This window comes from Peromyscus leucopus, unplaced genomic scaffold (genome assembly GCF_004664715.2).
Source record: "Peromyscus leucopus breed LL Stock unplaced genomic scaffold, UCI_PerLeu_2.1 scaffold_112, whole genome shotgun sequence".
NCBI classification, from domain to species: Eukaryota; Metazoa; Chordata; class Mammalia; order Rodentia; family Cricetidae; genus Peromyscus; species Peromyscus leucopus.
In genome coordinates, this window is record NW_023504248.1 from 16,095 (window position 1) to 43,970 (window position 27,876).

The following is a 27,876-nucleotide window of genomic DNA, read 5'->3' on the forward strand; positions in this document are numbered from 1 at the left end:
GTGGGGTCAGTGGGAACTGTTGCCACTCTGGTGCAATCAAAGGACGTCCTTTGTAAAGAGAGAACTGAACTAAATCATTCTACATTTTATCATCACCTTAGTTCTTAATGACAATAGTAAAATGCCATCCCTGCAGAGGCAAACTCTTTGTACCCACCCTCACCCCTTCCTACTCTACTGCATGGACTACACACCTGCACACAGATAGACGGCCCAAACAGACATTAGAAGTGTGCAAAGTGTCCCTACCAGCCAGTTGAGACTGCCATGAGTTCTCCATTCAAAACGGAGCTGAGCAGCCAGAGTCAGATGTATAAGAAAACCCAATCAGGGTTTATCCTCCTAAAATTACTTTTATTTCCATTGAAGAGCTGCATCCATTTCCAGACAGGGTCGCTAAGAACCGAGATGGTCGCTTCTGTCCTGGCAAGTTCACCAGGAGCAGTCTTCACTCATCTTCTCTGGCTGTGCTGTCTGGCATGTACTTGGTGGGGTGAACACAGAGGGGTCCTTAATGCCTAGCTGCACATCAAAAAACCGTGTGGACAGGACCACGGTGTAATTCCTGATGAAGGTCTCCTGGACTGGATAACAATCCTTGGCTGTATAAACAACCGATCCAGGTTTCATCTAAAGAGGAAAAAAGTTGACCTTTTCAGAGAGAAGATAGGCAAAATCCCTGTGCATTTTTTTTGTGGTAAAATATAACCAGCATAAATGCACCATTTAAACTTTGTAAGGATGCATTTTGGAGGCATTCACATTGTTTTACAATTATCACCACTTTGCAGCTTTCCCAAACTAAAAATTCTTTACTTGTTCAATGGTTTCCCATCTTCTCTTCTCCAATGCCTTGCATCCAACATGCTCCTGACTGTCTGATAGATAGATTTGGTACTTCATACAACACGATATTTATCATTTGTGACTGGCTTATTTTCCCTTAACATAATGGCCTCAAGATTTTATTTATTTTACTACCGATGCCAGAATTCAGATCCCTTCCTTTCAAAGGATGAAAATTACTCTACTGTAGGGATACATCACATTTTGTTTATCCATTTATCTGCTGATTGGTATCTGGGTTGTTTTCAACAGTTTGATGGCAGGAATGAAGCCACTATAAAACAGAGGTGTACAAATAACTGAGTCTCTGTAATCATTCTTTTTGAGTATATATTCAGCATTGTATGTCTGGACCATATGACAATTTTATGCTTAATGTTTTGGTTAAATCCCATACAGTTTCTCACAGACTTAATGTCTACTCTTTATGTTTGCAAAACAAGCTCAGAATTAAAAAGGAATAGTTTTATATCAAAGCAGGCCTGTTTGCGTTTAGAATAACAGCAGATCTGGACACTGCCATGTTAGAAAGTAATGGTAGAAGGAAATGTTGGCACCTAATTCATGAGGATTTTTGGAAAGAATTCCTTTCAGGTCACAGTCCTCATGGAGATCATAAACAGTCTACAGTAAAGGGTGAGTCCATAAGATCCAAAGTAACAGAGACATGCAAGTGACACTAGGAGATGGAGGTGTTTCCAGACCCACTAAGGAAGCAGTTACACGTAGCTGCAAAATACACAAGGGGACTTACATGGGCTTTAAGACTCATCTAAGCATGTAAGTTTCCCTAACAACTCTCTTCCTTAAGGGGCTTAAAGACAATGTTCCCCAGCATACACCCTGAGATGCAATGCATGAATCCTTTCCATCCTTACAGGATCTGGCTGTCTTTCCTGTCGGACCACTCCTGGACAGTGATCTGCTCCTGAGGCCCCCAATGGAGTACTGATCTTCAAAGGTAGAATTCTGGGGAATGTCGAGAGGGTCCCAGGGTTCTGTCAAGGAGATCTTTGCACACTGTTTGGTGGCTTGTTCAATCTGAAACATCACTCCATCCTTATAGAGCAAAATGTATTCAAATAATCTGAAATGTGGATTAAAAAAAATAGTTAAGAGCTTTTATATTAAAATCATGTCTTTCATCAGCATAGAGCCCAAATGACTTTGATATAAGTTATCACATAAATTACTTTAAAATGGTTGCAAATCATTTGTTCTTTACAATAGACTTTATTCACACCAAATAACCCAAGCATGGAAAAAAATAAAATTTAGAATTAAACTTGACTGTTCGTGAGGTGAATTCTTATCACTGAACAACTAAATGCTAGACCCCAGGCTTAGGCTACTGACATGAGGAGGACACGTGGGTTTCAAGCTGGCCTAAGGTTTGTTCAGAGGGACAAAGGAAGACTTCCCTTTGGCTGGGATCCTGTAGCATTAGATCGAGGAATTACAGAAAACCCTAAAGACAGAACTCACTGCAGGCATGGAGACAGAGTACCTGCACCCCACCACCTGGATAACCTTCTCTTGAGTGACTTGCTCTGTTGACAGAAGGACTCTATGTAGCCTGAGGAACCTGGGGCAGCAAGGACAAAAGGCGAGGAACCTCCAGAGTAAACGACTCATAAAGCAAGCTTGCCAACATGGATTTACAATCTCCTCTACTGATGTCATGCGCTGGAGGTGCATGGTGAAAGGAAGGTATCCTGAGTCTAACATCTATGTCTGAGCCAGAAGTCTCTCGGGACACTGTATTGAACCTCTTAAAGCTAAGCAAGCTTGGTGCTTCATAAAGCCTCTGGACCACGGTCAGTTCAAAACTCAGGCCACTGGTGCTGCTTGAGCAGAATGGGAAGTGAAGCCACAACCTTAGAGAATGCTTTTCAAAAGTGAAAAGAGACTGCCAGCTATGGGCTGGGAGTAGAACTAAGTGGCAGCACACCCACCTGGCATGGGTTAAATACCAGCACCACAAGGAAAACGGACAGTCAACCAATGATGTCTGCTGAATGAGCCTGAGGCTCTGCAAAACATGCTCATGGAGGACACACGTTCTCTATTCAAAGTCTTTAGATAAAATTCTTTTCTACACAATAAAGCACTATCAATAATGATATCTATTTTGTCAAACAGTGTCACTATTATTAGTATTACACTTTGAGTTTTTATGGACTGGTTTAGAAATATCATCATGACTTCATTTTATATATTTACATATATCCTGCTGATTCAGGGCCACATGCATCCCAGAAAAGCTATGAGCCAGCTTACAATGGTAAAACAAACAATGAATGAAAAGATTACATGCATTTAAAGGTAGGAGTCAATGTGAAAAGAAAATACGCATTTATAAGATACTGTTTAAAGGGAGATAATGGTGAGCTAGAGAGATGGTTCCGTGGTCAAAGTGTTTGTTATATGAGCATGAGGACTGGGGTTTGGATCCCCAGCATACAAATAAAAATGGGCATGATAATGGATTCCTGAAACTCCAGCACTCGGTGATGCAGACAAGAGAGGTAGCTCTCTGAAGCTCACTGGCCAGCCAGTCAGTAAGTTTCAAGTTCAGTGACAGACCTGGTCTCAGAACTATGTGAAAATGGCTAAAGAAAGGCACCCAGAGTCTACCTCTGGCCTCTACATGTATGAACATACCCACCCACATGCACACATGCACACATGCACACATACACATACTTACACTAACAAATACATACACCACACATTTACCACACACCATACACATAAACATTGTTTTAAATGGAGCTAATCTCTTATGATATGCATGTAGGGTCCACACAGAATGCTTAGCTTTTTGAAGTGTGGGGTTGGAACGCCAGTATTATTTTCAATCAGTTAAGCCTCCAACACAGTAGAGCCTAAACATTCATTGACTAAATTTAGAAATGCCAACAACAAATTTGAGAGTACAGTCCATGACTAAATATAAGAACCTCTGCCTATAAGCAAATCCCAATCTATGGTGCTTTTAATGACAAGTTGGCCACCCAAGAAACATTCTGCTGTGCACCCTCAGAGATATACAGCTTCTCCCCAGATGTTAGCAATCATTCCATGCTTTTCCCATGTCTGTAGTGTTCAAACAGCGGTAGCTGTCTCCTGATGGTCTTATATCCATGTGTATGGGGATGCCTTCTTAAGACCTCTGCCAACAACCCCAAATCCACTGTTATATCCATATTTCCCATAGAGACCATGCACCCTCACCAGGCTTACTGGCCAACATGAGAACATGTACCTAGTATGCCATATCCAGACTGCTCTGGAAGTGTAGAATGGGGACCGGATGCCTACTGGTCAGCGTCTCTGTGTAACTGATCTGTCACGTGAACTCCTAAGCTGTGGAGGTGACTTCCACCATGTGAGACAAGAAAGACTGAAAGAATAACGCAGCAAGAAGAATGATGGAGCAGGCAGCCTGGGGTCCCAAGAGGTGCCTTGTTTTCTGAGGGATTCTGAAACTCCCCTGGAGGGTTATGATCACCTTCCTTTATTCTTACAAAGCTTCGTTTTTTGACTTGTGATTTGTGCTGTCCATGACCAGTGCCCATTTCTAACAAAGTCCGAGGAAAACGGAGGTTCCATGTAGAGTACAAAACAGGAACTATATTTAGTCAGCTTTAGGTCGTATGGCGAAGGTCTGAGTCAACACCTTGTGAGAAAGAAAGGTCACTCTGGCTCACAGCTCCAGATATTTCAGTGGGGCTAGAGGCCCTGCTGCTCTGGTAGCTGAGCTGAAGCAGGACATTATGGTAGGAGCATGTAGCACAGCAATTCATAGTTTAGAACTGTAGCTAGAGTTTTCCTGCTTTGCACAGTCAGGACAAATCTCTGTCACCTGCCAGTCCCACAGCCGCTAGACCCACCAAGTAAACACAGAGACTTCTATTGCTTAAACTGTATGGCCGTGGCAGGCTTCTTGCTAACTGTTCTTATAGCTTAAATTAATCCATTTCCATAATCTATACTTGCCACGTGTCTGGTGCTTACCGGCGTCTTCACATGCTGCTGGTCATGGCGGCAGCTGGCAGTTGTCTCTCCTCCTCAGCCTTCCACTTCCCAGAATTCTCCTCTCTCCTTGTCCCACCTACTTCCTGCCTGGTCACTGGCCAATCGGTGTTTTATTTATTGACCAATCAGGGCAATTTGACATACAGACCATCCCACAGCATAGAACAATGACTATTTCTATAGACTCGTGACAAATGGTTCTTCATGGACATCCACACTGAACACCCTTGGAGTATACAGTCCCTTTATTGCATTTCTTTTCTGAATTTCTTGAAAAACTTCCTGGGGTGTTATTGAACTTGTGCCTCTAGTTTCTGTCACCCCACAAATGATATTGTAATCTAAGGCTTGATGAGACTTTGATTCAAGACGTTTGGAAGAACACATCAGTGTGAGGTGTATACATCCAGTGTTATCATGTCAGAAAAGAAGTGATCCAGTTGCTCATTGTTACTTTGTTAACTTTGATCACCAAGATACATGATAACACACAGATGTCTGCATGATCAATTAGCCATCAATGTTGGATGATACTTTTGAGATGCTAGGAATATCCTTATCCAGTGATGGTTTTAGACTTAATTGCCCATTGGGTGCTATAAAATTTATAGATGTATTTGTCTTATTTATCGCTCACATGCAGCTTGTTGTGTGTGTGTATGTGTGTGTTGTGTTGTGTGTGTGTGAAAGAGAGAGAGAGAGAAGAGAGAGAGAGAGAGAGAGAAGAGAGAGAGAGAGTTAATTTGTAAGTAGAAGTCCATATTCCTACAGAACTCAGAGGACAACTTGCTGGAATTGATTCTCTCCTTCACCTTTTTAGGTTCAAGTGTAAAAAAGCAAGTGATGAGGCCTGGTGGCAAATACCTTTATCTGCTGTAATATCTGGGTAGCCTTCACCAGCAATTTTAGATAAAATCGTCTCCCAAATCAGCTCTTTATTAGGGGCTGGTATAATAAGACTAACGGCAGAATAAATGACACCTGCCTGTGCTGTCTGATCTGTGCAGGACAGCACTGCTCTCAAGGCCCCGTATACTAAGTGTATATGGACTGTCTCCTGCTTAGTCGATAAGATAAGAATTCCTTCCAGCCAGTGCCTGTTCACACTGACCCCATCGACTTTGATGACTTTCTGAGGTAGCAGGGATCCCAGGCTCACTGTGGGCTCTCCTGGTCAGACTTGATGTGGAAGCAATCCAGAAATCAGTGTGGCCAATAGATGCCATTGCTGGGTGGCCTTTCAGGTGTTAGGGCTTCTTACATTTATAAAATCATAAATTGTATTGCTCATTCTAGTTGAAATTTAAAATTGTAGATTTCATTATACTTTTACATTTATCTATCTTTAATTAAAAAATCATGTTTTGAAAATTATTAACAAAACTATAATAAAAATGAAAATGTGGGATAAAGTTGAAATTTCATCACAGGAATTTTATCCTTAGACTGGAGTTTTTTGGGGGGGCTTGAAATTCAAAACTGTTCTAAATTGTGCACATGGAATAAGCTGACTTCCTGTGTGGTTATGCTTCAGATTAATAATCATTAGTTTCCTTTGTCCTAAATTTAGGAACTCTACACTCTTCTGTGTGGGTTGCCCGGTCCAAGCTTTGACCTGGAAGTGCCACCCCACGAGGCTCAGTAACTGTCACACCTACAAGGCAGAGCCAAGAGAGGACCCCTGAAGACGCCGAGACTCGATGGGCAGGCTCTCTTGGTTCCTGGATCCTGACTCTGGAGGGAAACCAAGCAGAGTTCTCCAGAGAGCACCGCTGGCTGCGCTTCACCTTTCCCAGACCCTTATATCCCTTCACTTGTAAGTTAACCCACAAAATAAACCTTCCTTTTAACTACATGAGTCGCCTTAATCGTTAAACCAATAATCATCTCCATTGGTTTAATTTTATTATTTAAACTTGATAAAATGTCATGTTTTGAAACTCAAAAATGCTCTAGAGAAGCATGCTGGGAAATCTCTCTCCTACTCCAGTCTTCCCCTTCTCCTCACCCCTTACTGATAACACTTTCCATCAGCTTCCATCTTATTTTTCTGGTTCATTCCCATTCTTACATGGACAAAAGCACCACAACAAATAACTTGTTCTCTGCTGTTTAGGGGATGCAATGCCATCTGAAAGAGAACACCCGGGTCAGCAGGTAAGACCATCTGTGGTTGTTTTAAACAGATTCTCTCCTGTAGACTGTGCTGTTCTGTACTTTCAGCAACAACACATGAGTGTCTGCTTTCTTTACAGTCTTGCAGCAGAGGATGCTGGCAGACTTGTATTTGTGCCTATCTGATAAGTCGGTTAGGGAATCAGAATCCCAAAGCTATGTTTTAGACTTAAAAAAAAAAGTACAATGTCCTTACAAAAGATGACAGAAACCTAAAGTGTAATGCTTGAGAAAACTTACACAGTGCATATTCTAGGAGCTCATACCCAGATCAAGCATCACTACAGAAGCAGGCTCCTCACCTTCCCAGACTCTGCCCTTCTGATGAGTGGGTTGGTTTTATTCATGCAGAGAGCAGTTGAAAGACTTTCACCTGCCAAAGCATACATCTCGCTTTATTTTCTTGTGAAAAACAACTATCTAATATCAAGTTTGGGGACATTTTAATCTCCAGTTTTCCGTTTGTCTGTTTTATTTATTTGCCTTTATGTCTAAGTTACAGATATTCTTGGCTATAGTTTTACAATGAAAGAATTTTGCAATTCAAGTAAAATTTCTTTTATTGCTTCTGAATTTTTTCACCCCTAAAAAACTATCCCTGACCTCATGTTTATAAAAGGGATGACTCCGGGCTGTTTTCACTTCAGACCAAATTGCAGTTTTTTTATGCACGGTATAAATAGCTAAGAACTAATTTTATTATATTGCAGTTGCTCCAAAAGCACTGTTGAACAACCATCTTTCTTTGGTGATGTGAGATTGACCAGCATGTACTCAGTCTCCAACTGTACCTGGATCCATTCAGACTCTTCTCTCCGCTGGATTGCATGTCTGTTCACCAGAACCACAGTGGTTTATTTAGAAAACTCACAGTAGGTATCGGCTACTGTTTTCTTCTTTGTCAGAGTTTTACTGGATATTCGGGCTCTAACGCTTTTCCAAATGAAGTTGAGAATTAACTGTTTAACTAATATCAACTAACCCTAAGCTTCTGGCATGTTTATCTTGCTTGAGTTAAATGTATAGCTTGTTGTTAAAAGAATAATATCCTTACCGCGTAAAGTCACTCTATCCTTCCAAATATGCATTCCCACTTTTGATTTTTATGATTTAGTAATACTAAAAAATTTTTTTCCTAACAAGTTTCTCACTTTCTCACATTTCTTTTAATTCCTTTTTATCTTCTCTTTCTAGAATAAATGAACCTTCCTTCCTTGCCTTGCCTGTTAGTTTATAGCAGACTATATATATATATATATATATATATATATATATATATATATATATATATATATGAAGATATGAAATTACAGGCTTGTTGGTTTTTCCATACAGGGTTTCTCTGTGTAACAGCTCTGGCTGTCCTAAAACTTGTTTGTAGACCAGACTGGCCTCGAACTCACAGAGATTCACCTGCCTTTGCCTCCTGAGTGTGAGAGATTAAAAACATATGCAACCACTGCCCTACTAAGATTACAAGTTTTTATTGTTGAGTTTATATTCAGCCATATTACTGAATTCTCTTATTGCTTAAATTCAGTTTTGATTTTTATTTTCAAAGCTGACTGCATCCATTTTCCTGAAAAGTATGTCTCTTCATTTTTCTTTCCTAACTTTCATCCTCTAAGCATTTTTCTCTGGTTATACTGGCTATAAAACCAACATCATTAAATAGAGTAGAAGTGATGGGTGTCCTTCCTTGTCCTTAGCTGAGTGGGAGAAAGACTACAGCCCCAATACTAAAATGCATGAGTTTTATTTATCATAGTAAGAAAGTGCCATTATTTCCTACAAAATACTTCCTATCAATCATGTTTCCTTTCCATCAGTCTAAGAATATTCTTATGTGCATCTTGTATTAAATGTGTTGAAATTTCCAAAAAGAAACTATTTTTGCATCCCTCTGATAAATGTCTCTTGATTATGCTTTATTTTTTTTATGTATTATTGGACTCTATTTGCTAGTTAGGAATTTTTTATCAACAGTGATACAATACTCATAATGGAAATCACAATGCTTTTAACAGATTCCCATTTATCATATATATATATATATATGACATGAGCTGGTTCTCAATTCACTGTTATTTGAATGATTCCCATAGTTCTGTTTATATCAATGATGTTAACTACACTTTGGGGGCTATTAGTTTGTTTTATCTTCTTGTATTAAATACCTCTAATGGAAATGTAGAGGATTGCTGGATCATAGAAATATCTCTTTTTATGGGATATATATTGCTTCCCCCAAATAGGTATTAGAGTTTTGACCTGGATGTGGAGGCTTACACATGTCTCTGCACCCAAGTGTGTGTTAGAAGGTTACCTATTATGAGGAGGAGAAAACTTGCTAATGTTTTATTTTGGTGTAAAGCTTTTGAACAAAGACACACCATTTGCTAGCCCTGGCTAGTCTGTTTTAGTCTCCTCATTTCTAATATCTGAGTGTTCCAAAAATTTGAATTTCAGGGTGCTTTTATGAAGATATTGGAAACAATGGGTATTAAATGGTTGTATAAATGTGAGCCATCATTGCTCTGATGGAAAATATTGTCAGATTTGTGTATACTATCACCAGCTAATATCCAATGAAGAAATCATTATCTAACCTGTACAGGTAAAATAACTTACAATGTGGCAAAAGGGGGGGGTTAATTGGTGTAGGTGAAATGGAGAGATGGAAAAACCATTCCTGACTGCTTCGGCAAATACCTTCATAAGAACTACAATAGGCATTTCTTCTCCTTCCCCTCATCTTCTCTCAAACTGGAAGCTGAGGGAATCATATATAACTTATTCTTAGATGCCTTTTGGATTCTGGCTTGCAGCCCTTAGGGAAAGTGTACAGAGAAAGGAATACTGGCTATTTCTCTCAGGAGAGCTGGTGCTTGTAAATCAATGTGCCAGCTGGCAACTCTGAGACAACATTCTGGAAAGGGCATAGCAATAGACAGGAAAGCTTAGGTTTTGAAGAAGTTTTTGCATGAAACTTAGGAACATGTATCATAAGTATATCTCAAGGGTTCTGAACTGCAAATCTCTCCTGGTGTCAGCTTTTTCTGACACCTGCTTATCATCACTATTGGGGTAGTTAAATCCCTGCATCACAAATACTGTATATGGACCCTTATGAAAGTCACATGAGAAATATTCCCTTGCAGAGTAAGCAAGGCCCAAGCACTTGGTAATCTTAGTATCTAAAATATTGAAGTCTAGCCTGAGAGTGAGTTAACCTAACTAGCTACTGCTTGAATATATAAAAAGGAAATTATTTTCTGCTTCATTTGGGGTACTCAGGAGAAAGATGAAAGGCCTGAAGTGGAGCCTACAGATTGGCAAATTCAGCTGACTGACTGTCACTAGCATTTTTATCTTCAAAAACATATGAAAATATGTGTCTTTCTGTAGCTGCTCCCATCAGCTGCTGGAGGAAGCCTCTCTGATAATGATTGACTAGACCCTGATCTTATGAGTATGGCAGAATATCATTAGGAATGATTTCACTGACTTTTTATTTTGTCAGTTGTGTTTGGTTCTTCCCTAGGCCTCTGAGCCATCCAGCTTCCAGATCCTGGCCATCTAGACAGTATTAGGCATGATCTACTTCTTGTGGTATAGGCCAAGGTGAGACAGTTGAGTACTTCCACAAGCTCTGAGCCAGCAGCACATCTCGCAGACAGGGTAGGTTGTGGGTCATAGATTTTGTTGCTGGGTTGGTGTTCTAGTCCCATTACTGGAAGTCTAGCCTGGTTACAGAAGAAGGTTTGGTTCAGGCTCTTTATTCTCTGTTACTAGAAGTCCTCACCAGGGTCAACCTCATAGGTTCCAAGATGTTTCCACTGCACTAGATTTCCATACTGCTCCCTAAATGCCCACCCATTTCATTTGTTTCTCCCTGTACTATTTCCCTCCATCCCTCCATCCCCGACCTGCTATCTCCTGTTCTCATGCCCTCTGTACCCAGTCTATCCACAAAATCTATTCTATTTCCCCTTCCATGAAAAATATTTGCATCCGCCGGGCGGTGGTGGCGCACGCCTTTAATCCCAGCACTCGGGAGGCAGAGCCAGGCGGATCTCTGTGAGTTCGAGGCCAGCCTGGGCTACCAAGTGGGTTCCAGGAAAAGGCGCAAAGCTACACAAGAGAAACCCTGTCTCGAAAAACCAAAAAAAATAAAAATAAATAAATAAAAAAAAAATAGAAAAATATTTGCATCCAACCTAAATCTCTCCTCTTTCTAACTTCTCTGGACCCACAGCCAAACATTAGCAGCAGCACACAAGGTGCCCTACAAAGATGGAAAGGATGAATTGTAGAAGCCAGAGGTTTTGAGGACACCAGAAGAACATGTCCCACATAATCAACTAAGCAGGGCTCATAGGGGCTCATAGAGACTAAAGTGGCAACCATGAAGCCTGCATGGGTCTGAACTAGGTCCTGTTGTTGGATATTTGTACACTGTGTGAAGATATACTGCTGTGACTGGTTTGATAAAGAGCTGAAAGGTCAATAGATAGGCAAGAGGTATAGGTGAGACTTCCAGACAGAGAAAGGAAGTAGGAGGTGTCAATCAAGGTGCAGAGGAGATGCCAATAAGACATGAAGGGAGTTGGGCATACAGAATGAAAGGTAAAAAACCACAGGGTTTTCAGAAATGGGTTGATTTAAGTTAACCAAGAGTTAGTTAGGAACAAGCCTAAGCTATAGGCTAAGCTTTCATAATTAATAATAAGTCTCCATGTCATTATTTGGGAGCTGGCTGGTGGGACAGAAAAAGACTCCTTACACGGTCCTCTGCATACATGCTGTGATTTAGCTTGGGGATTTTTGTTGGACTCCTTCCAATGGGAGTGGGGTGTCTCTGACTCTTTTGCCTGCTTATGAAATTTTTTTTCCTCCTACTGGGTTGCCTCATTGAGCCTTAATATGAGGGTCTGTGCCTAGTCTTATTGCATCTTGTTATGCCAAGTTTGGCTGACGTCAATGGGAGGTCTGTTCATTTCTGAAGGGAAATGGGGGAGCCATGGATCTTGGGGAGGGGGGATGTCAAAGGGAACTTGGAGAAGGGTAGGCTGTGGTCAGGATGTATTGTATGAGAGAAGAATAAGTAAATAAATAAATAAACAAAAAATTTTTTAAATGTGTGTTTTAGATTAAAACTTAGTAGTGAATACCAGAATCAGGATTAGACTCAAAGTCTGCTCATCTATCAGACTTATTCTCATCCTCTAATGCTATGCCCTATTCCAGCCTCCACAAGGGAAGCAGTGATTCCTCATCTACTCAGAAGTATGTGACCATCTCAGACACACTAATTACCAACAAGGGAGTGCATTGATATTATATTTTGATTACAAAAGGACTTTGGCTTTTATGGAAGATGTTGGTCAAACCTTGGATATGTTTAACATGCAATATAATAGATTAGTAATCTTCTGACTCTCAGGAGGAAAGTCTGAGCTACAGCCACTTGCATTCTGGCATACATGAAGTGTGAGTTACACCCTACAGTAATTACGAGATACAAAAGAGAAAAACATTTGCAAAATTCACTGTGGACTCTCTGCAATCACATATAAATATAACTAAAAAGAAAATTAGATTACTTAAGAATGCAGTCTGAGGTAAAGTTAAATCAAAGTATAATTTATGTGTGTAATGTAAGAATCATAGGTGACAGACCTTCAGTACTTGGACGCTAGTTCAAAAGAGAAAAAAAAATGCTCAAGAAATTGAAGTGCTTTCTCTTCCAAAATTTTAGCTTGATGGATGCTGGCAACATGTATGAATATTTTTCATCTGGTGGGAGACAAAGTATTTTTTCCTTGAGGCAATAGTTCAAGCTAGTTACAGACACTCAGAGGAATGGCCTCATTAGTCCTGAAAGTCTACGCTGCCATGAGGCATGGTGTTTTCTATAGTTATGGCATGGGGTGGAGTAGGAAGGAGTTTGAGGCTAGGCTTGCAGTCAGCTTGCACTTTTAAGTAGATAAGTGTCTTTTCCCATCAGACTGAAGTAGAAAATCACACAAACTTTAAGAGAACATTTAATGAAACACTTAAAAAAAAGTCAAGATAAAAATGCAGTGGTGTTAGTGTAAACCAATCCAGAGAAGAGAAAGAGGAAGGAAAAGGTGAGAAGGAGGAGGAAGAGGAGGAGAGGGAGATTTAGAGGGTATTATTTAGGTAACAGAAATTTTAAAATGAATAAATGGATGAAATTAAGACAAATTAATAAAATTAAAAATGCATGTAAGAGAATCAAATATAAGTAGAGAGACTATTCAAAGAACAGGAGGGAAACAAGATTAAACCTCTAGAAATAGTACATCGAGAGACAGGGAGGATAGCTCATTATCTCTCATACTCAAGTCCTTAAGTTCAATCCAGAAAAATGCAAAATTTTAATTTGAAAGAGAAATTAGATTTAAAATTTTTATAGTGGTAGTTATAACTAGACATGAAATTCAAGAAAGAAGTAGATACAACCTAGACATCAAATTCAACAATAAAGTGGTAGATATAACCTAGAAATCAAATTCAAGAATAAAGGGGGAAAATACCTTCAAATGTGGGCAGAGCAAAACATTAAACTAAACTCAGGGCTGGAGAGATAGCTCAGTTGGTGAAAATTTGCTGTGCAAGAATGAGGACCAGGGTTTAATTCCCAGCACCTGCCCAAAAAAGCTGAGCCCAACAGAGTGTTTGTTTTTAATCCAATGCTGGAGAACATAGGAGGATCCATAAAACTTTCCAGGTAGGCAACCTAGGTATATTGGAGAGATCCAGGTATAATGGCAGATAGACACTGCCTCAAAAATAAAGAAGGAAGGAAGGAAGGAAGGAAGGAAAAGGAAGGAAAAAAAGGAAGGGTGGGAGGGAGAAAGGGAAAGGGATGGAGGGAGAGAAGGAGGAAGGAAGGAAGGAAGGAAGGAAGGAAGGAAGGAAGGAAGGAAAGTGAGAGATCAAGGAAGAATCCTAATGTTGACTCTACCTAGCCTCTATGTGTGTTCATGCACATGCATACACATACACACACACCACAAAACTGAACTAAAGTTAATTTGGTATAAGACTGCTTCTAGAGCTGCATATGCCATAAAAATATTTTTAGCAAAAAGATGGCTTTTACCCTTTGAATTTATGTACCTATAACTACCAGTGTACAACCAGCAACAAATAAATACTCTCAGACATTGACAATCTCTGACATAAATGAACAACCACAGCACTCTCTGTGGGAAAAGTAATAGTAAATTCTTTAGCTGACTGAAACATAAATCAAGGCAGAGTTCAGATCCAGGGGAAAACTGTCATGGAAGACATTCCAATGAACAACAGGGAAGTCACATGTTTCATGCCTCTCTTCCAGACAGAAGACAACATGACTAGGCTCCTTAGACCTGAGAGCATAAATACACTACAAAAAAACCCTCTGTGTTATGCCCAATGAAGGAGTTGACCTTTCAAAAGCTGTATTCAGTATGGTGAAAGAGGAAAGATGACAAACTATCAAAGCACTTTGAATTCTTTCCAACACACAAAATGGGACTTAAATAAATACCTCCCTTGGTCAACAGGAACCATAGTGATATTAGAAAAGCAAGCCAAACTTCCTTTTTAAACTCCTTAAGGAGAGTTAAAATCTCATAATGATGGATTCTCTGGGCCTCAAGAGTCCACAGGCCCAACTCGGAGCTGGGAAGAGCATCACTATCCATAATCAGAGTGTGTGACAGAATGGACAGATAGAGGCAAAGATCTGAAACAGAAGAGCTCCCATGACCACAAAACATACAGCATAGCAGAGTCCAGCACCCAACAGGGCATCTCCATGGATGTTAAGGCTAAGGGTAGGTGCTTCCTTCGGAATTCTTTGCTCCTAAGGATGTGAGCCTGTAAGATCATTCCTGGCCCACTGTGTTTTTCTTCTGAAATGGAACTTCTATCTTCTCACAATAGACTCCACACTTCCACCAGGACTCTGATAGCGCTAGTGAAGCCCAACTTCTTCCTCAGAAGGTAAATTTGCCATTCTCCTCCTGAGTCCACAATTCATCAGCATCTTGCTTAGGCACTCTAGGCAGTAAAACTTGAGATACTAGGAGATTCAAGAGGATCTCATTAAGATATGAAGTGAATGGTCCAGGAGCTTTGAAGTTCATGCAGATCACAACCATCCCTAAAAGTATTTGCAAGGTCAGGTACATTATTAAGAATAGTTATGGATCATTATCCAGCCAAACTCACTTCAGGATAGTGAAGGTGGTGCCATGTTAGGCATCTGTCATATGAATCACCAAGTTGGCCATGTTTTGTCCACAGATTAGAATACTTTTCTTTATAAGATCAATCACTGAATTATTCACTGAAATGATCAATGTCCTTGTTAAACCAGAAGCCTTCCAGAGTCAATGGTGAGTTATAACCCTCCTCACCCTCGACAGCCTCACACCACAACAGTGTGACATTACCCTAGGTGTGCCATTCTATCTATTTCTTGTTTATAGTATCACAAATCAGTACACATAATTAGACTCTTTATAGATATATTGTGGGAAGTCGGACAATCATATGCAGCTGGTGGGAATATCTATATGTAACAGCTTTCCTGAAAGTCAATTTAATAAATTGTTTTAAAACGTTAAAAATGTGCAAGTCCATTCTTATTGTTTTCATATATAGGAACTTCCCAATATAAAATTTGAAATATTTAATATACATTGCATGAAAATATAAAGTTAAAATTTTACTGTCAATTATAATAGTTAAAAACAGAAGGTAAGGAAATGTGGTGGTCCCATGATAAGGGATTACCTAAGTAAATTATGTTCTGTCTTTAGCTAGCGGTTGATTATCATTTTGTAGCATAGGAAACATGAATAACGACTTTTTAAATTTAAAAATTGCAATATTTCATTTTACTTTTTTGTAAAGCAGCTGGGATTAAACATATGTAATATAGACTTTCTAAACTGAAGTAGACCTTACCTACATTTTCACTTTTAAAATGTGAATACAGGAATAGAAGAACTGGAAGCACATGTGTCAGTGTTGTGAATTCTGTTGAAGTATTATGAATGAGTGAACCTCATTTTATTTGCTTTCACTGTTGTCTAGATTTTTTCTGTCATGAACTTGTATAATGCAATAATACAAAAGTCATAAAACAATGCATATCATGTATATATTTATTATCACATTTGTACTTGACACATATTTATTGAAACTTACTCTTTGTCCAGAACTTCTTAGTACAGGGGATCCCATAGTATATCAGACTAAACACATGTACCGTCTCACTCAGAGAAAGACAGATATCACAAAGGCCAGGCACTTAACTGACAAGTCAATTACAGAGCAGAACAGTAGCCTGAGGAAAGATGCATGTGAAGTGATGGAGAGGGCCTAGTGAGGAGGGCTGTGCTGGGTGATTACAGAAGGCCTCGGTGAGGGTATGGCTGGCTGAATTCTGAAACAAGGAGGAGCCAGAACCTCCAAGATGACAGAATCAGAGTAGTCATGCTTCAGTGAGCATGTACATGTACTACATCTGAAAAGCAGCCAATGGTGACATATTGTGCAATACAGGATGCATCCTGTGTGTGTTGTAAAAACTCCTCAGATATTCAGGTGGCATAGTAGTAAATGTGCTACATTAGAAATTTTGGACAATTTTCATTATTGTCTTTCTGTTCATCTAGTTTAGATATCCTTCTATCATGAGCACATAGAGTCACTGTCACTCATTTCCTTACTGACTGGTTCAAGTGATTTTAGTCCAGTTCTAATTTAAGACTCTGGAGAGATAGCAGAATGATGCAGAAATCCCTGACCTTCAGTTCAGATAAGGCTGATGAGAGACCAATAAAAATAATAAACAGTATTTTAGGTAATGGCAATACCTTGACTGTGTAAAGCACTGAGGTGGGTATATGAGGATGCTGAGAAAGGAGGTAAAACATTGAGAGTGGAGTCATTCTAAAGTGAAAGGACTTTCTAAGTAAGTGGAATGACCAATACAAGTTCCAAACAGATTAACACACTGAGGCCATGGGCTGGCAATGAAAGCAAAGAGATAAGATGTGGAGGGCAAGGAGTAGATCCCACACAGACACCTGTGAATAGGGGCATTGAATCTACGGCAGATGGTGTTGCACAGCACATCATTTATCTGAACACAATCATTTAGGTTACCATGCTTGAAAACAGACCAAAGGAGGCCAGAGAAAAAGTATGGATATAACGGGATGATATTACAAAAAACAGGTAAGAGACAGGAATAGTTGAGACTAGGATAGTAGAGAAGGTGTGGTCGGAGTTGGGGTATCTTTTGAAATTATAATCAATTGAATTTATATCATGTGCCTTTGGCAAGTAGGCAAGAGAGAAGAAAAGGATGACTGCATGGGTTTATGCTGACCCACCAGAGCTGTTGTACCTAAGATAGAGGGAGAAGTTTAGTTTATATGTGTCTCTTTGGTTTAGATTTGTTTTTGGTTAGCTTGATTATATGCAGAGGAAACATTTATTTTAGAGATGTTGAGTTCAGAATGACATAGATTACAAAGAAAGACATCAACTAGGTAGCTAGATCTTGAGTAGAGATGTTGGGGGAGATCTCTGGACAGAAAAAACCTGGGCAACCCTCATGGAGGTGACATTTAAGATCATGGCTTACATGACTTCACCAAGAAAGTTTAGACAAAAAGTAAAGGGATGGAATGTCCAGCCTTCCATCTCTGACAGTACAGACAGCAAGAAGAGCAAAGCAGGCTAAGGAGGCGAAATGAGGCACAGGAGGAGGCAGAGTCGGGAGATGGCTGGGTTGGGAAAGCGTTCACCCTGCAAGCACGAGAACCTGGGTTTGGATCTCAACACCCACATAAAACCTGGCCATAGTGTCACACTAGGAACACAATGTGCTGAAAGCCAAGTAGAAGAGACACATCTAAGAGGTGGGTGGGTGCTAAGTAGGAGAATCAGGGCTGATGAAAGAAGAGTTGAAAGGAGTTGGGAGTGCCTGGTCCTTCCCAGAGCATTCTCCATGGAGCTGTGTGACAACAGTTTTGATTGGAAGGGTTTGAGAGAGCCTAGCAGGACAGAGATTGGACTTTGTGTGAGGTCCGCTTTAAAGAGAAGGGGGAGATGAGGTTTTAACTATTATTCTTCAAGAGACCATTTTTCCTTAAAGATGAGTAAAATAAAAATTTGTGAAGGGGAAAAAAATTTGTGAAGGGAGGAAAGAGGAGCTTATAATGAATTAGGAAATACAAGACTATCACATTTTTTTCAGGAAAAATAAACTGCTAATTGATGGCATATTTTGAATCTTTGGGCATGTGGCCTTGACCACCTTCTTTATGGCCAGAATTATGGAGGAACAGCTCAAGGTTGTTGGAAAGATGTTTTCAGAACAGTATAGTGACCACCTCTGACTTCCATTCATAAATTAGTCCTGATTTAGTCTCCTTTGCCTGACTATTCCTTTTACTCACTGCATATTTCTATTTCTCCATCTTGAACTCCAAGGTCTCTAGACCCTCTTGAAGCAAACTCCAGTTCTTCCAAGAAAGTATCTTTTTTTTTTTGAGGAAAAAACATCAACATTGGAAATCAACATGGTTTATCCCATGAGACTCAAGAAGCCACAAGGAGTCCATTTTCCTGAGTCAATAAAACAAAACACCATCTGTAGCCATTGGAGATAAAGAGGAGGAGAACAGGCCAAGGGAGAAGTCATACCAAGCCTTAAAGTCAAGTCATGACTTCTTAAAATAAAAATCCAATGCATGCTGAACAGGGTTCATGCCAGTCTACCTCCCTAAGACAGATACTCTCTGTGGGCCTGCAATCATCATTGCAGGTTGATAAATTTAAGAAAAAACAAATATCCAGGGAAAATATAATTTGCCTTTCCTCTTCCTCTGCTTGGATAATACAGACTAGTACCTTTGAAGAGGAGGTCCAAGAGTAGATTTCTGCAAGGCTTCTGTGGGGACTGAGCCTCATTGAGGAGAGGGTACACCCTAGCTGCACAATTAGTCTTCAATGCATCTGAGGATGAGGTCTTCATTCACTATGTGGGAAGGGAACCACAAACTTGACAGGGCCAAGAGGAGAATGCACTGTGCTGTGTTGAATTGGAAATGGAAAGGGCCATTGACATACCTTCATGGATAAAGACTGTAAATTTAGAGACAACGATTTAAATATGCGCATATCTGTAGATGAGTGCATGAGAGTGTGCCTGTGCATGTGTGTGCATATATGGGATGTGTATGTATGTATGAGTATGTTAAGACTCCTTGGTTTTTTTTTTTTCCCACTGAGCAAGCCTGGTAACTGTGCTACCTGAGAGCAACAAGCACAACTAGACTACAGATTTGGACTTCCAAGTGTTTTCTCCAGTATCAGTAGCCAGGACTACTTGAGAACAGTTTATTCCAAGGAAAATACAGATGACTGTGGAATATCTTACTGTGCCTCAAAGAATCAAAATGTTCTAAAGAATATCAAAGCCAACTGGAAGAGGTTCCTCTGGCAAACTGGGAAAGCAAAACAAACAGGGAATACAATGAGATCTTTGAGTCTTACTGAAAGAAATAGTAAGTTTAGAGCTTGATGAAGAATTTTAATGAACAAGATGAAAAAGTATCTTCCCATAAAGTCACTTATCAATTATAAAGCAAAAAGGTGTCACTTCATGATGAAGCAATGCGACAGGTAACATTATGCAATTAGAGTGATCATACATTTGCAGTATAAACAGTGTTAGTTTTGAGACACCCATGCCGAGTAACTTGAATGTAAATATGAGGCAACATAGGAACAGTGAACAAAACACCAGGACAGTCATCTTTAAATATACCAGCTTCAGGAAGACCTTGGGGGCTCATTCTAGACAGAAAGAGATCGGGACTCAGTCCCTTGATGCTGTGCTGAAACTTAAACTGTACTATTTTGCTGTAAATAGTACACAAAAGTTAACCAACAAAACCTGGAGCTACCTGGGTTTCAGATGGTTAAATTGAGCTAGTGTTGACTTTCTGATGGTTGTATTGAAGATACAGAGAAGATTTTTGCCTGTAGGAAACACACAGTGGAGTGTCTCAAGATCATGAGCATATTTGGTTGCCAATGAACTCCCCAATAGTTTAGGGATTAAAAGAAAAGCCTTTCTGTACAATAATATAAGTAGGAGATAATTTCAAAGTAAAGTGAGATAATGTGTTTGGGAAAGAATCAGTATCTTCATTCTCAAACACACAAGAATTGATCTTGAAGGAGCTTTCCTATAGGCAATCCTGTTCAATTCTTTTTTTTTTTTTTTTTTTTTCTTTTTTTTTTTTTTTGGTTTTCGAGACAGGGTTTTCTGTGTAGTTTGCGCCTTTCCTGGGACTCACTTGGTAGCCCAGGCTGGCCTCGAACTCACAGAGATCCTCCTGGCTCTGCCTCCCAAGTGCTGGGATTAAAGGCATGCGCCACCACGCCCGGCTCCTGTTCAATTCTTACGATGATGGAGTCGCAGGGAAGAGAAGAGGCTTCTGAGCTCAGTGCCAAAGGACTGAATGGCCACTTTTTCTTTTGTTCCTGAGGACAGGCTCAAGTGAAAAGAAGGAGGAGAGAAAGAAGCTTAAATTCACACAAAAGGACAGGATGGAGAAAATCTTTAGAATCTGTGCCAAGTTTTCCACAACATGGTAGAAGCAGTCAACTTGACGTAACAGAAGCACCAATATGCTTTCATGATATTGGCAATCCTACATCTCCTAAACAAAAATACTTAGAAACTAGCCAATATTGAAATTAAACGATTCACACGTCACGGCTGTCTAACATCATTCCCCCATAACTTCTAATACATCCAGTTAGTGTCATTTTACAACACAGGAGATAAAGGCTATTCTGTTCTCCAAGAACAACTAAGACAGACAGCCATGAATCAATAACAACTTGCATGAGAATCCATTTGCTACCCATCTGTGACATACTGACATACTTTTCATCACTTATAAATAAAAATTTCTGATGGAACATATTAGATCAATCCCTGAACCATCTATTAAAATATTATATCTATGCATGTTCATTCAATGCCTCTCTGCCCTCCATGTATTGGTAGCTTCATTAATCCCAACACTGAAGCCACCATTTGTAAGCAACAGTATGTTATTGATGCCTGCAGGATTCATTCACATCTACTTCGCTTCTCCTACCTAAAGATCACCATATTGACTGAATTATAAAAATAGCCTGCTTTTCCTTCAGCCTTCCACTATAATCCCATGAGTTTAATCCACTAATCAGAAGAAAAAAGTTGGAACCAGAAAACAAAAATAGTATCAATTACTAATATTTCCCATTCTTGGTTCAGGATTGTCTTATCTGAAGCTCATAAAGTATTTTAATCTTTTTCCATCATCTCAGGGAACAAAGATCCTGGAAAATCCTAGTCATTCCCCGGTAACTATCACTGTGATTTCCGTAACTATCTGATGGAGAAGAAGGCTCTTAAGAAGTGGATCCAATTCTAAATTTATGTCTCAACCTACTAGCAAATACAAAGAGACAACCATCCATATTTTCTTCAAATAACATCTGGTTGCTTGGCCATAATGTTGCTATTTGAAACCATTTTGAGTTTGTACCAACAAATCTACATTTAATGAATCTAAAATGTATTTATGCACTAAGCATTCTTTTCTGCACCTGACTTAGTTCTTAGAGACAGGACTGCAAGAGAGAACTCAGCCAAAAACTTGGGAAGAAATGGAATGCAACTGCCTTCTACAAGCCATACCATGAACCCCTCATGCATGATGGTATAAAGACAGGAATGGGATACACCATGAGGACCTGAAATCTAGGCCAGCATGACTGGGCTGTGGCTTACAAGTACAGTGTATGTCTGAAACCCACTAATTAGTTATAAAGTTATGAAAGAAGATTTCCTGACTCGGGCTTGAATGGTGCCAACTTGTGTTTGTTCAGAGTGGGAGGAGTCCAGACCAGCAGGAAGGACAACGGTGAGAACCAAGGAGGCATCATAACTGTGAAAATCAATGCACTGTTTCACCTTCAACCTCCTCTGTATCTAAGTTGGAATTCGAGCTGCTGAGATAAAACACCATGACTAAATGCAACATGAGGAGAAAGGATTTATTTCAGCTTACAGCTTGTAGTACATCATCCAGGGAAGTCAGACAGGAACTCAGGGCAGGAACCTGGAAGCAAGAAGTGCAGCAGAGGCCATGGAATGAGTGCCGCTTAGTGGCTCGCTCCCCTATGGCTTGCTCATTCTGCTTTCTTGTTCCCCAGGACTGCCTGCCAGGGGTGGCTGAGTCCTCCCTATCAATAATTAAACCGAGAGACTGTCCCACAGACTTACGAAGAGGCCAATTCGTGGTGGTGGGGAGCACATTTTATTAACTGGGTTCCCTCTTCTCAAACGGCTTTAGCTTGTGTCAAGTTGAGAAAACGACAACTGACCTTTGTTAACTTGACACACCAACACACCACTTCAACTACAACCTTTCTCACTTGACCCAAGATGTCCCGTTAAGCTTAACATCATAATATAAAATATTCCATTCCAACTTTTAAAAGTCCCATAGGCTTTAAAAAATTATGCAATTAAGGTTGTCTCTTTAAAAAATTTAACAACTCAAAGTTCCAAGCCTTTCTAAAATACCTTGCCTCTAAAATTCCGAATTCTCTTGACTGTGGGCTCCTTTAAAAAAGGGGGGAAGGGGACTTATTTCAGAAAGTAGAACAGGGCACAGTTAACAGATTAAAGCAAAACCAAAGTCCAACAGCATGAAAAGTTCTGCGTGAACATGATTTCCGTGATTTCCTGGGCTCCTCCAAGGGCTCCATATTTCCACCTCGGCCATTGGCAGCACACACAGCCTGTCTCATAGCTTCAGGCTGCCTCCACTCAACAGCTGCTGCTGTTGCTGGCAGCCACGCCCATGGTACTTACATCTCCAAAATACTGCTGCAAGTGGGCTGCACCTTCACAAGAGGATTCTTCAAAGACTCTGACCCTGCCGCATGGTGGCAAGCCTCAGTTTTTCTCCGTGATCCTGGAGCTTTAATCCTAGAGCTTCTGCTATAACTGGGACTGATCCTTTAATCCTAGAGCTTCTACTATAACTGGACTGATCCTTCACCAGCGGCCTCTTCTGGCCTTTCACAGTGCCAACCCTTAATGAACTGCTCTCCATAACCTCTTCATGCCTTCACAACCAGTAAAACCTGAGAGACTTTATACATTACCAAGTTAGGCGGCCAGCATGAGATTAAAACCTTGGCCCCCTCCGGACCACTGCTTCTGTGTGCAGAACTCGAGGAAACACTTCCCAAGAAAATTTACCTCAAAGATGCCAGACTCTTCTTCATCACAGCTGATTCTTCAGCCTCAGCTGACCAGTATCAATTGTATTAGCAAAGCAAAGGTTTCACTTCAGTTATTAATTCAAAATACTCAGCAGCCATAGAGTCTTTAAGGGACTCTCAAGCTTTCCTCTAAAACCTGCACAAGCCAGGCGCCTCCATTGTCTATACTGCTCTCCACATTATGTTCTCAGTTCCCACAGTAGCTCATTAAGCTCCGAGCATCTGATAGCACTTCTATGCCAAAGTTCAAATGCCACCACAATCCTCCTCCCCCTCCCCCCCAAAAAAACCCCAACAAACAAAAAAACATATGGTCAGGTCTGACCCAGCAATACCCTCCTCCTGGTGTAAATTTCTATTTAGTTAAGGTTTCTCTTGCTGTTATAAAACAGCATGACCAAAAGCAACCTGGGGAGGAAAGGATTGTTTGATCTTATGTCTCCATATCACAGTCCATCATCAAAGTCAGGGTAGGAACTCAAGGGACCTGAAAACAGGAACTCAGGCAGTAGACATGAAAGAAATTGATTATCAGTTTGCTCCCCATGGTCTCCTCTTATTACCCAACTTATTACACCACCCAAGATCACCTGCCCAGGCATGGTGCTGCCCCCAGGGAGCTGGGCCCTCCCACATCAACCATCAGTCAAGAAAATGGTGCCTCACAGGTCAATCGGGTGGGGGAGTTTTCCCAGCTGAGTTCCCTTCTTCCCAAATGATATCAGCTTGTTTCAAGTGGACAAAAAAACTAGCCCACACAACCTGATAACTGTTAAATATTACTCTGGGTTGAAACATCTTTTTGTGGTGAAAAACTCCCTGTTATACATAAAAACTGAGCCTAGAACAATCACCAGGCTTTTGTTCATATATTTGCTCCAACTCTTAGCTCATCATTTCCTGATCATAATTTGGCTCCTCACATAGTTCTGAATACAAGGAGAGAATGATCTAGTCTATCTCTGCTATAAAAGTTATTGAAATACAGTTGAGCATTTGAGTCTGTGTAGTGAGTCAGTTCCCAGAGGGAGGATACTTGTGCGTGCTGCTAAATCAAGTGTATAAGTTCAGAGGGGCTGGCAGTGGGTCTCTAACATATGGAGAATTAAATTCACCAAGATGATGACAGTGGGTGGCGAGCAAACCAGCTGTGATCACTCACTACACACCTTCTCAGTGCTATGAAATGAGACAATGTACTATGGGTTTTATATATTTTACCTCACAGAATAGTCACAGCCTTCTGATAAATTAGTTGCTATAAGTATCCCCATTTTGTAACAGAATAAACTGAGTCCCATAAAGCTACAGTAGTTTACAAAATCTCACCTTCGGAAACTAGAACAGGCCTAGGGCTATCTGACTGTATAGTCAAATTTCTTAAATAGTTAAAAAATACTCCTTGAGTAAGAATGAACTCTCATCTTCTCCTGGTCACACTGCTTAGCATCAGCAATGAACTCTGGTCATTCCAGCCCACATTCATCATGTCTACTCACCACCAAACAACCACTGCACTTAAATGCACTTAAAGAGTAGCGTCCCACCCCCACTCGGCGTGGAGAGAGCAATCCCTGCTCCGTGCCACCAGTACAGTTGGTTCCAGGTGCCAATGGTGGCAACCTGCTTGACTCCCCCCTTTCCCTTCATGCCCTGTGGTACCTCTGATGTCTGAGATATCACCTCCTCTCTAACACTTCCCTAATGCAGCCACCTGTCCAGTGTTCCCCACAGCTGAAGCCGCTGTGAAACTCTTGAGTTTTTGATTCTACACTCACTCACTGTTGCTCTAGTGTCTGTGAACCTCCTCAGCATGAAATCTCATTCACTCATCCAGTGATCTTTATGCCACCTAATGATGACATTCCATTGTTCAAACTCCTTCAGCATGGCCTCTCACCACACCCCATGCCTTCATCTCAGAGTGACTGGGCTGCTAGCCTCAAAATATACTTGGCCCTGCTTGTAAACTCCCAGAAGACAACATTCTAAGCCCGGAGTGTAATATATATATGTCCTCTGACAAAATAGTTCTGTGTGTCACCCTGGTGGATTCACTTAGGTTTTGGGGGACCATTAAACTGCGATATCACCTTCTCCAGGAAGCCCTGGTTACCTGCCATCATAGCTGTATTCATCACACCTCTGCTAATCAATCCTTCATCTTACCACACAAGGATGATTAATTTATGAGACTCTACCCTCAGACTATTACCTCCTTTAAAATTAAGACCCACTCCATTGATAATGGACATGGTGTCTGCCGTGAACAAAAGTTTCCTGGATGAAGAGTGGATGAAGGAATATGAACTAGTACATTATAGATGTCAGAATCCATGCAGCTTTCTTAAGCCTCGATTGTGTGATAGAAGGAAAGTCTGTCAAGCTCCCTAGGTCTTAGTGTCTCTATGTGAAATGGAAATCATAAAATCTACCCTGTGATGTTGGGACGTCTAAACAAAATTATATGAAACATGCCAAGTTTCAGGCACTAGTACGTGATATAACACACTCAATGATTATTGTCCCTTGAGACCCAATGAAAAACATTCATTGTTTTGAAAGTCCTCTGCACATGCTCTGAATCTTCCATAAAGACACTGATATGTCAGGCCTTCTGGCATTGATGTAAAGCTGTCCCTATGTATCCAAGGAGGATTGGATCCAGAGTCTCCATGGATAGCAAAATCCATGGATGCTCCTGGTCCTTGATCTAAGGATTAAAAAAAAATAAATTCATGCAGCTTACAAATACCCTTCCAGATATTCTTGGTTGCTTATAATAATGAATATAAAATAAATGTTACACAAGTCAGTCTTAAATTGTGTTAAAGAACAATGATAATAAAATAGTATGTATATGCTCAGTACACATAATAGGATGTCACATATATTCTGTCCACAATTGGTTGAGTCTTCAAAAGTAAATCCAAGAGTAAGGTGGGTCTCCTTTCTGCATTTGGTAACGTGTTCTTGTACTCTAAGTAGACGGTCTGGAGATTCTGCCTTTTCCATACTTTAGCCAAGAAGCCCAGCACTTCAGCGGCAAATGCTTCTAGGTGAAATGGCTTTTACCAGCCTTTGTTTTGTGCTACACACTAATGGTTCCCACTACCACCAATGTTACTGCCCACTGCAGCCTTGCACCACGACCGTTCATCATACCTCCCTGTGGCACAAATGCCATGAAGAGATGCCAGCATGACCACATGAAGTACACTGGGATGGCTGAGGCCAGGGGCAGGGAGACAGGTGGTGATCCTAAATTAGAAACCGGGTCCTAAAGGGGCCAGAAAGAAGGCGACACCCTGAAAAAGTGTGTCCTCTGTCATCACAAGATGGAAAGCTACACTGACTGCCATGTGTTTGTGTGCATGTGTACATGTGTGTATGTGAGCATGTGTGTGATACCATGCCCTCCCATTTTGCAAGTGGTGTGGTTATTAAAAATAGGGAACAACTCAAAAAACTGACGAGAGACGGGGATTCAGGTGATAGTACTTGTGTCTAGCTGGAGTTCTAAGGTGGCAGTACACGTGCTCTAGTGTGGAGTTTTAACTAGTTTTCCAAAAGAAAAAAAATCTTCAAGGTTTAAACAAAGATGTTAATATTATACTGGGGTAATAAGTTTGTGTGTGACTTTTAAAAATCATTTCCCCACTTCTTTTACAGTGTTGTCCTATGAGCCACATGAACAGACAGGTAGTAGAGACCTGACTTGGTAAGTTGTCCACACCACACACACACACACACACACACACACACACACTAATTTTTTTATTGTAACAAAATTGTTAGAGAATATTTTGTGTCTCCCTTGTAGGTGACTTCTAGAAAAGAACACGCCTAGCTGCAGGGGGTTCAGGTGCCAAAGAGCCTGACTCAGCAGTGACGACTTGGGCTAACTTGGCCTCAGGGCGTCTGGCTGTTCCATCCTGCCCTTGGAGAGTCTTTTCTTTGCCTCCCTCTGCCTTGCTGGGCAGACCACGCCGCCCCCAAGAGCCCCTGTAAAGTTCTTGGGGGTGAAGGGGGTGGGGAGGGGCCAGGAGCGGCTGGAGGTCTAGCTGGGGTGCCAAGCACCTTGACCTGGCGTTCCCCTGGCCGCCTTCATGCCCTTCCGCGCCGCCTACCTCTTGCAGGGGATCAGCGCCTTCCTCTCGTCCAGCACCCGCACGCGCTGTTGAGCCCATCGTAGGACAGCAGGGCGCGGCTGTTGTGCCCGCCTCTCTGCTGGTACAGAACCTGGCGTCCCTCCCACTGCTGGGGCGCCTGCAGGGCTGCTGGGTCCCCGTGGGCCGCTGTCCCCAGGCCGCACAGGCCGCACACAGCCCAAACCCAGAGGCCACCCAGCAGCCAAGCGCCCCGAGGCCCCCTGACCACCCGGCGGGGAGCATGCGCGTGCATTGCGATCCG

General features: G+C 41.0%; 1 protein-coding gene across 1 annotated transcript; it reads right to left on the reverse strand.

Annotated features, from left to right (window-relative positions):
- Positions 1–332: 332 nt before the first annotated feature.
- On the reverse strand, positions 333–27,876 carry LOC114685706 (mammalian ependymin-related protein 1). Its single transcript, XM_037201686.1, is given in 7 exon segments — positions 333–612; positions 614–630; positions 1,725–1,740; positions 1,742–1,785; positions 1,788–1,933; positions 27,594–27,642; positions 27,645–27,876. Coding segments are annotated over 7 exon segments (675 nt in total). The 5' UTR covers positions 27,868–27,876; the 3' UTR covers positions 333–432.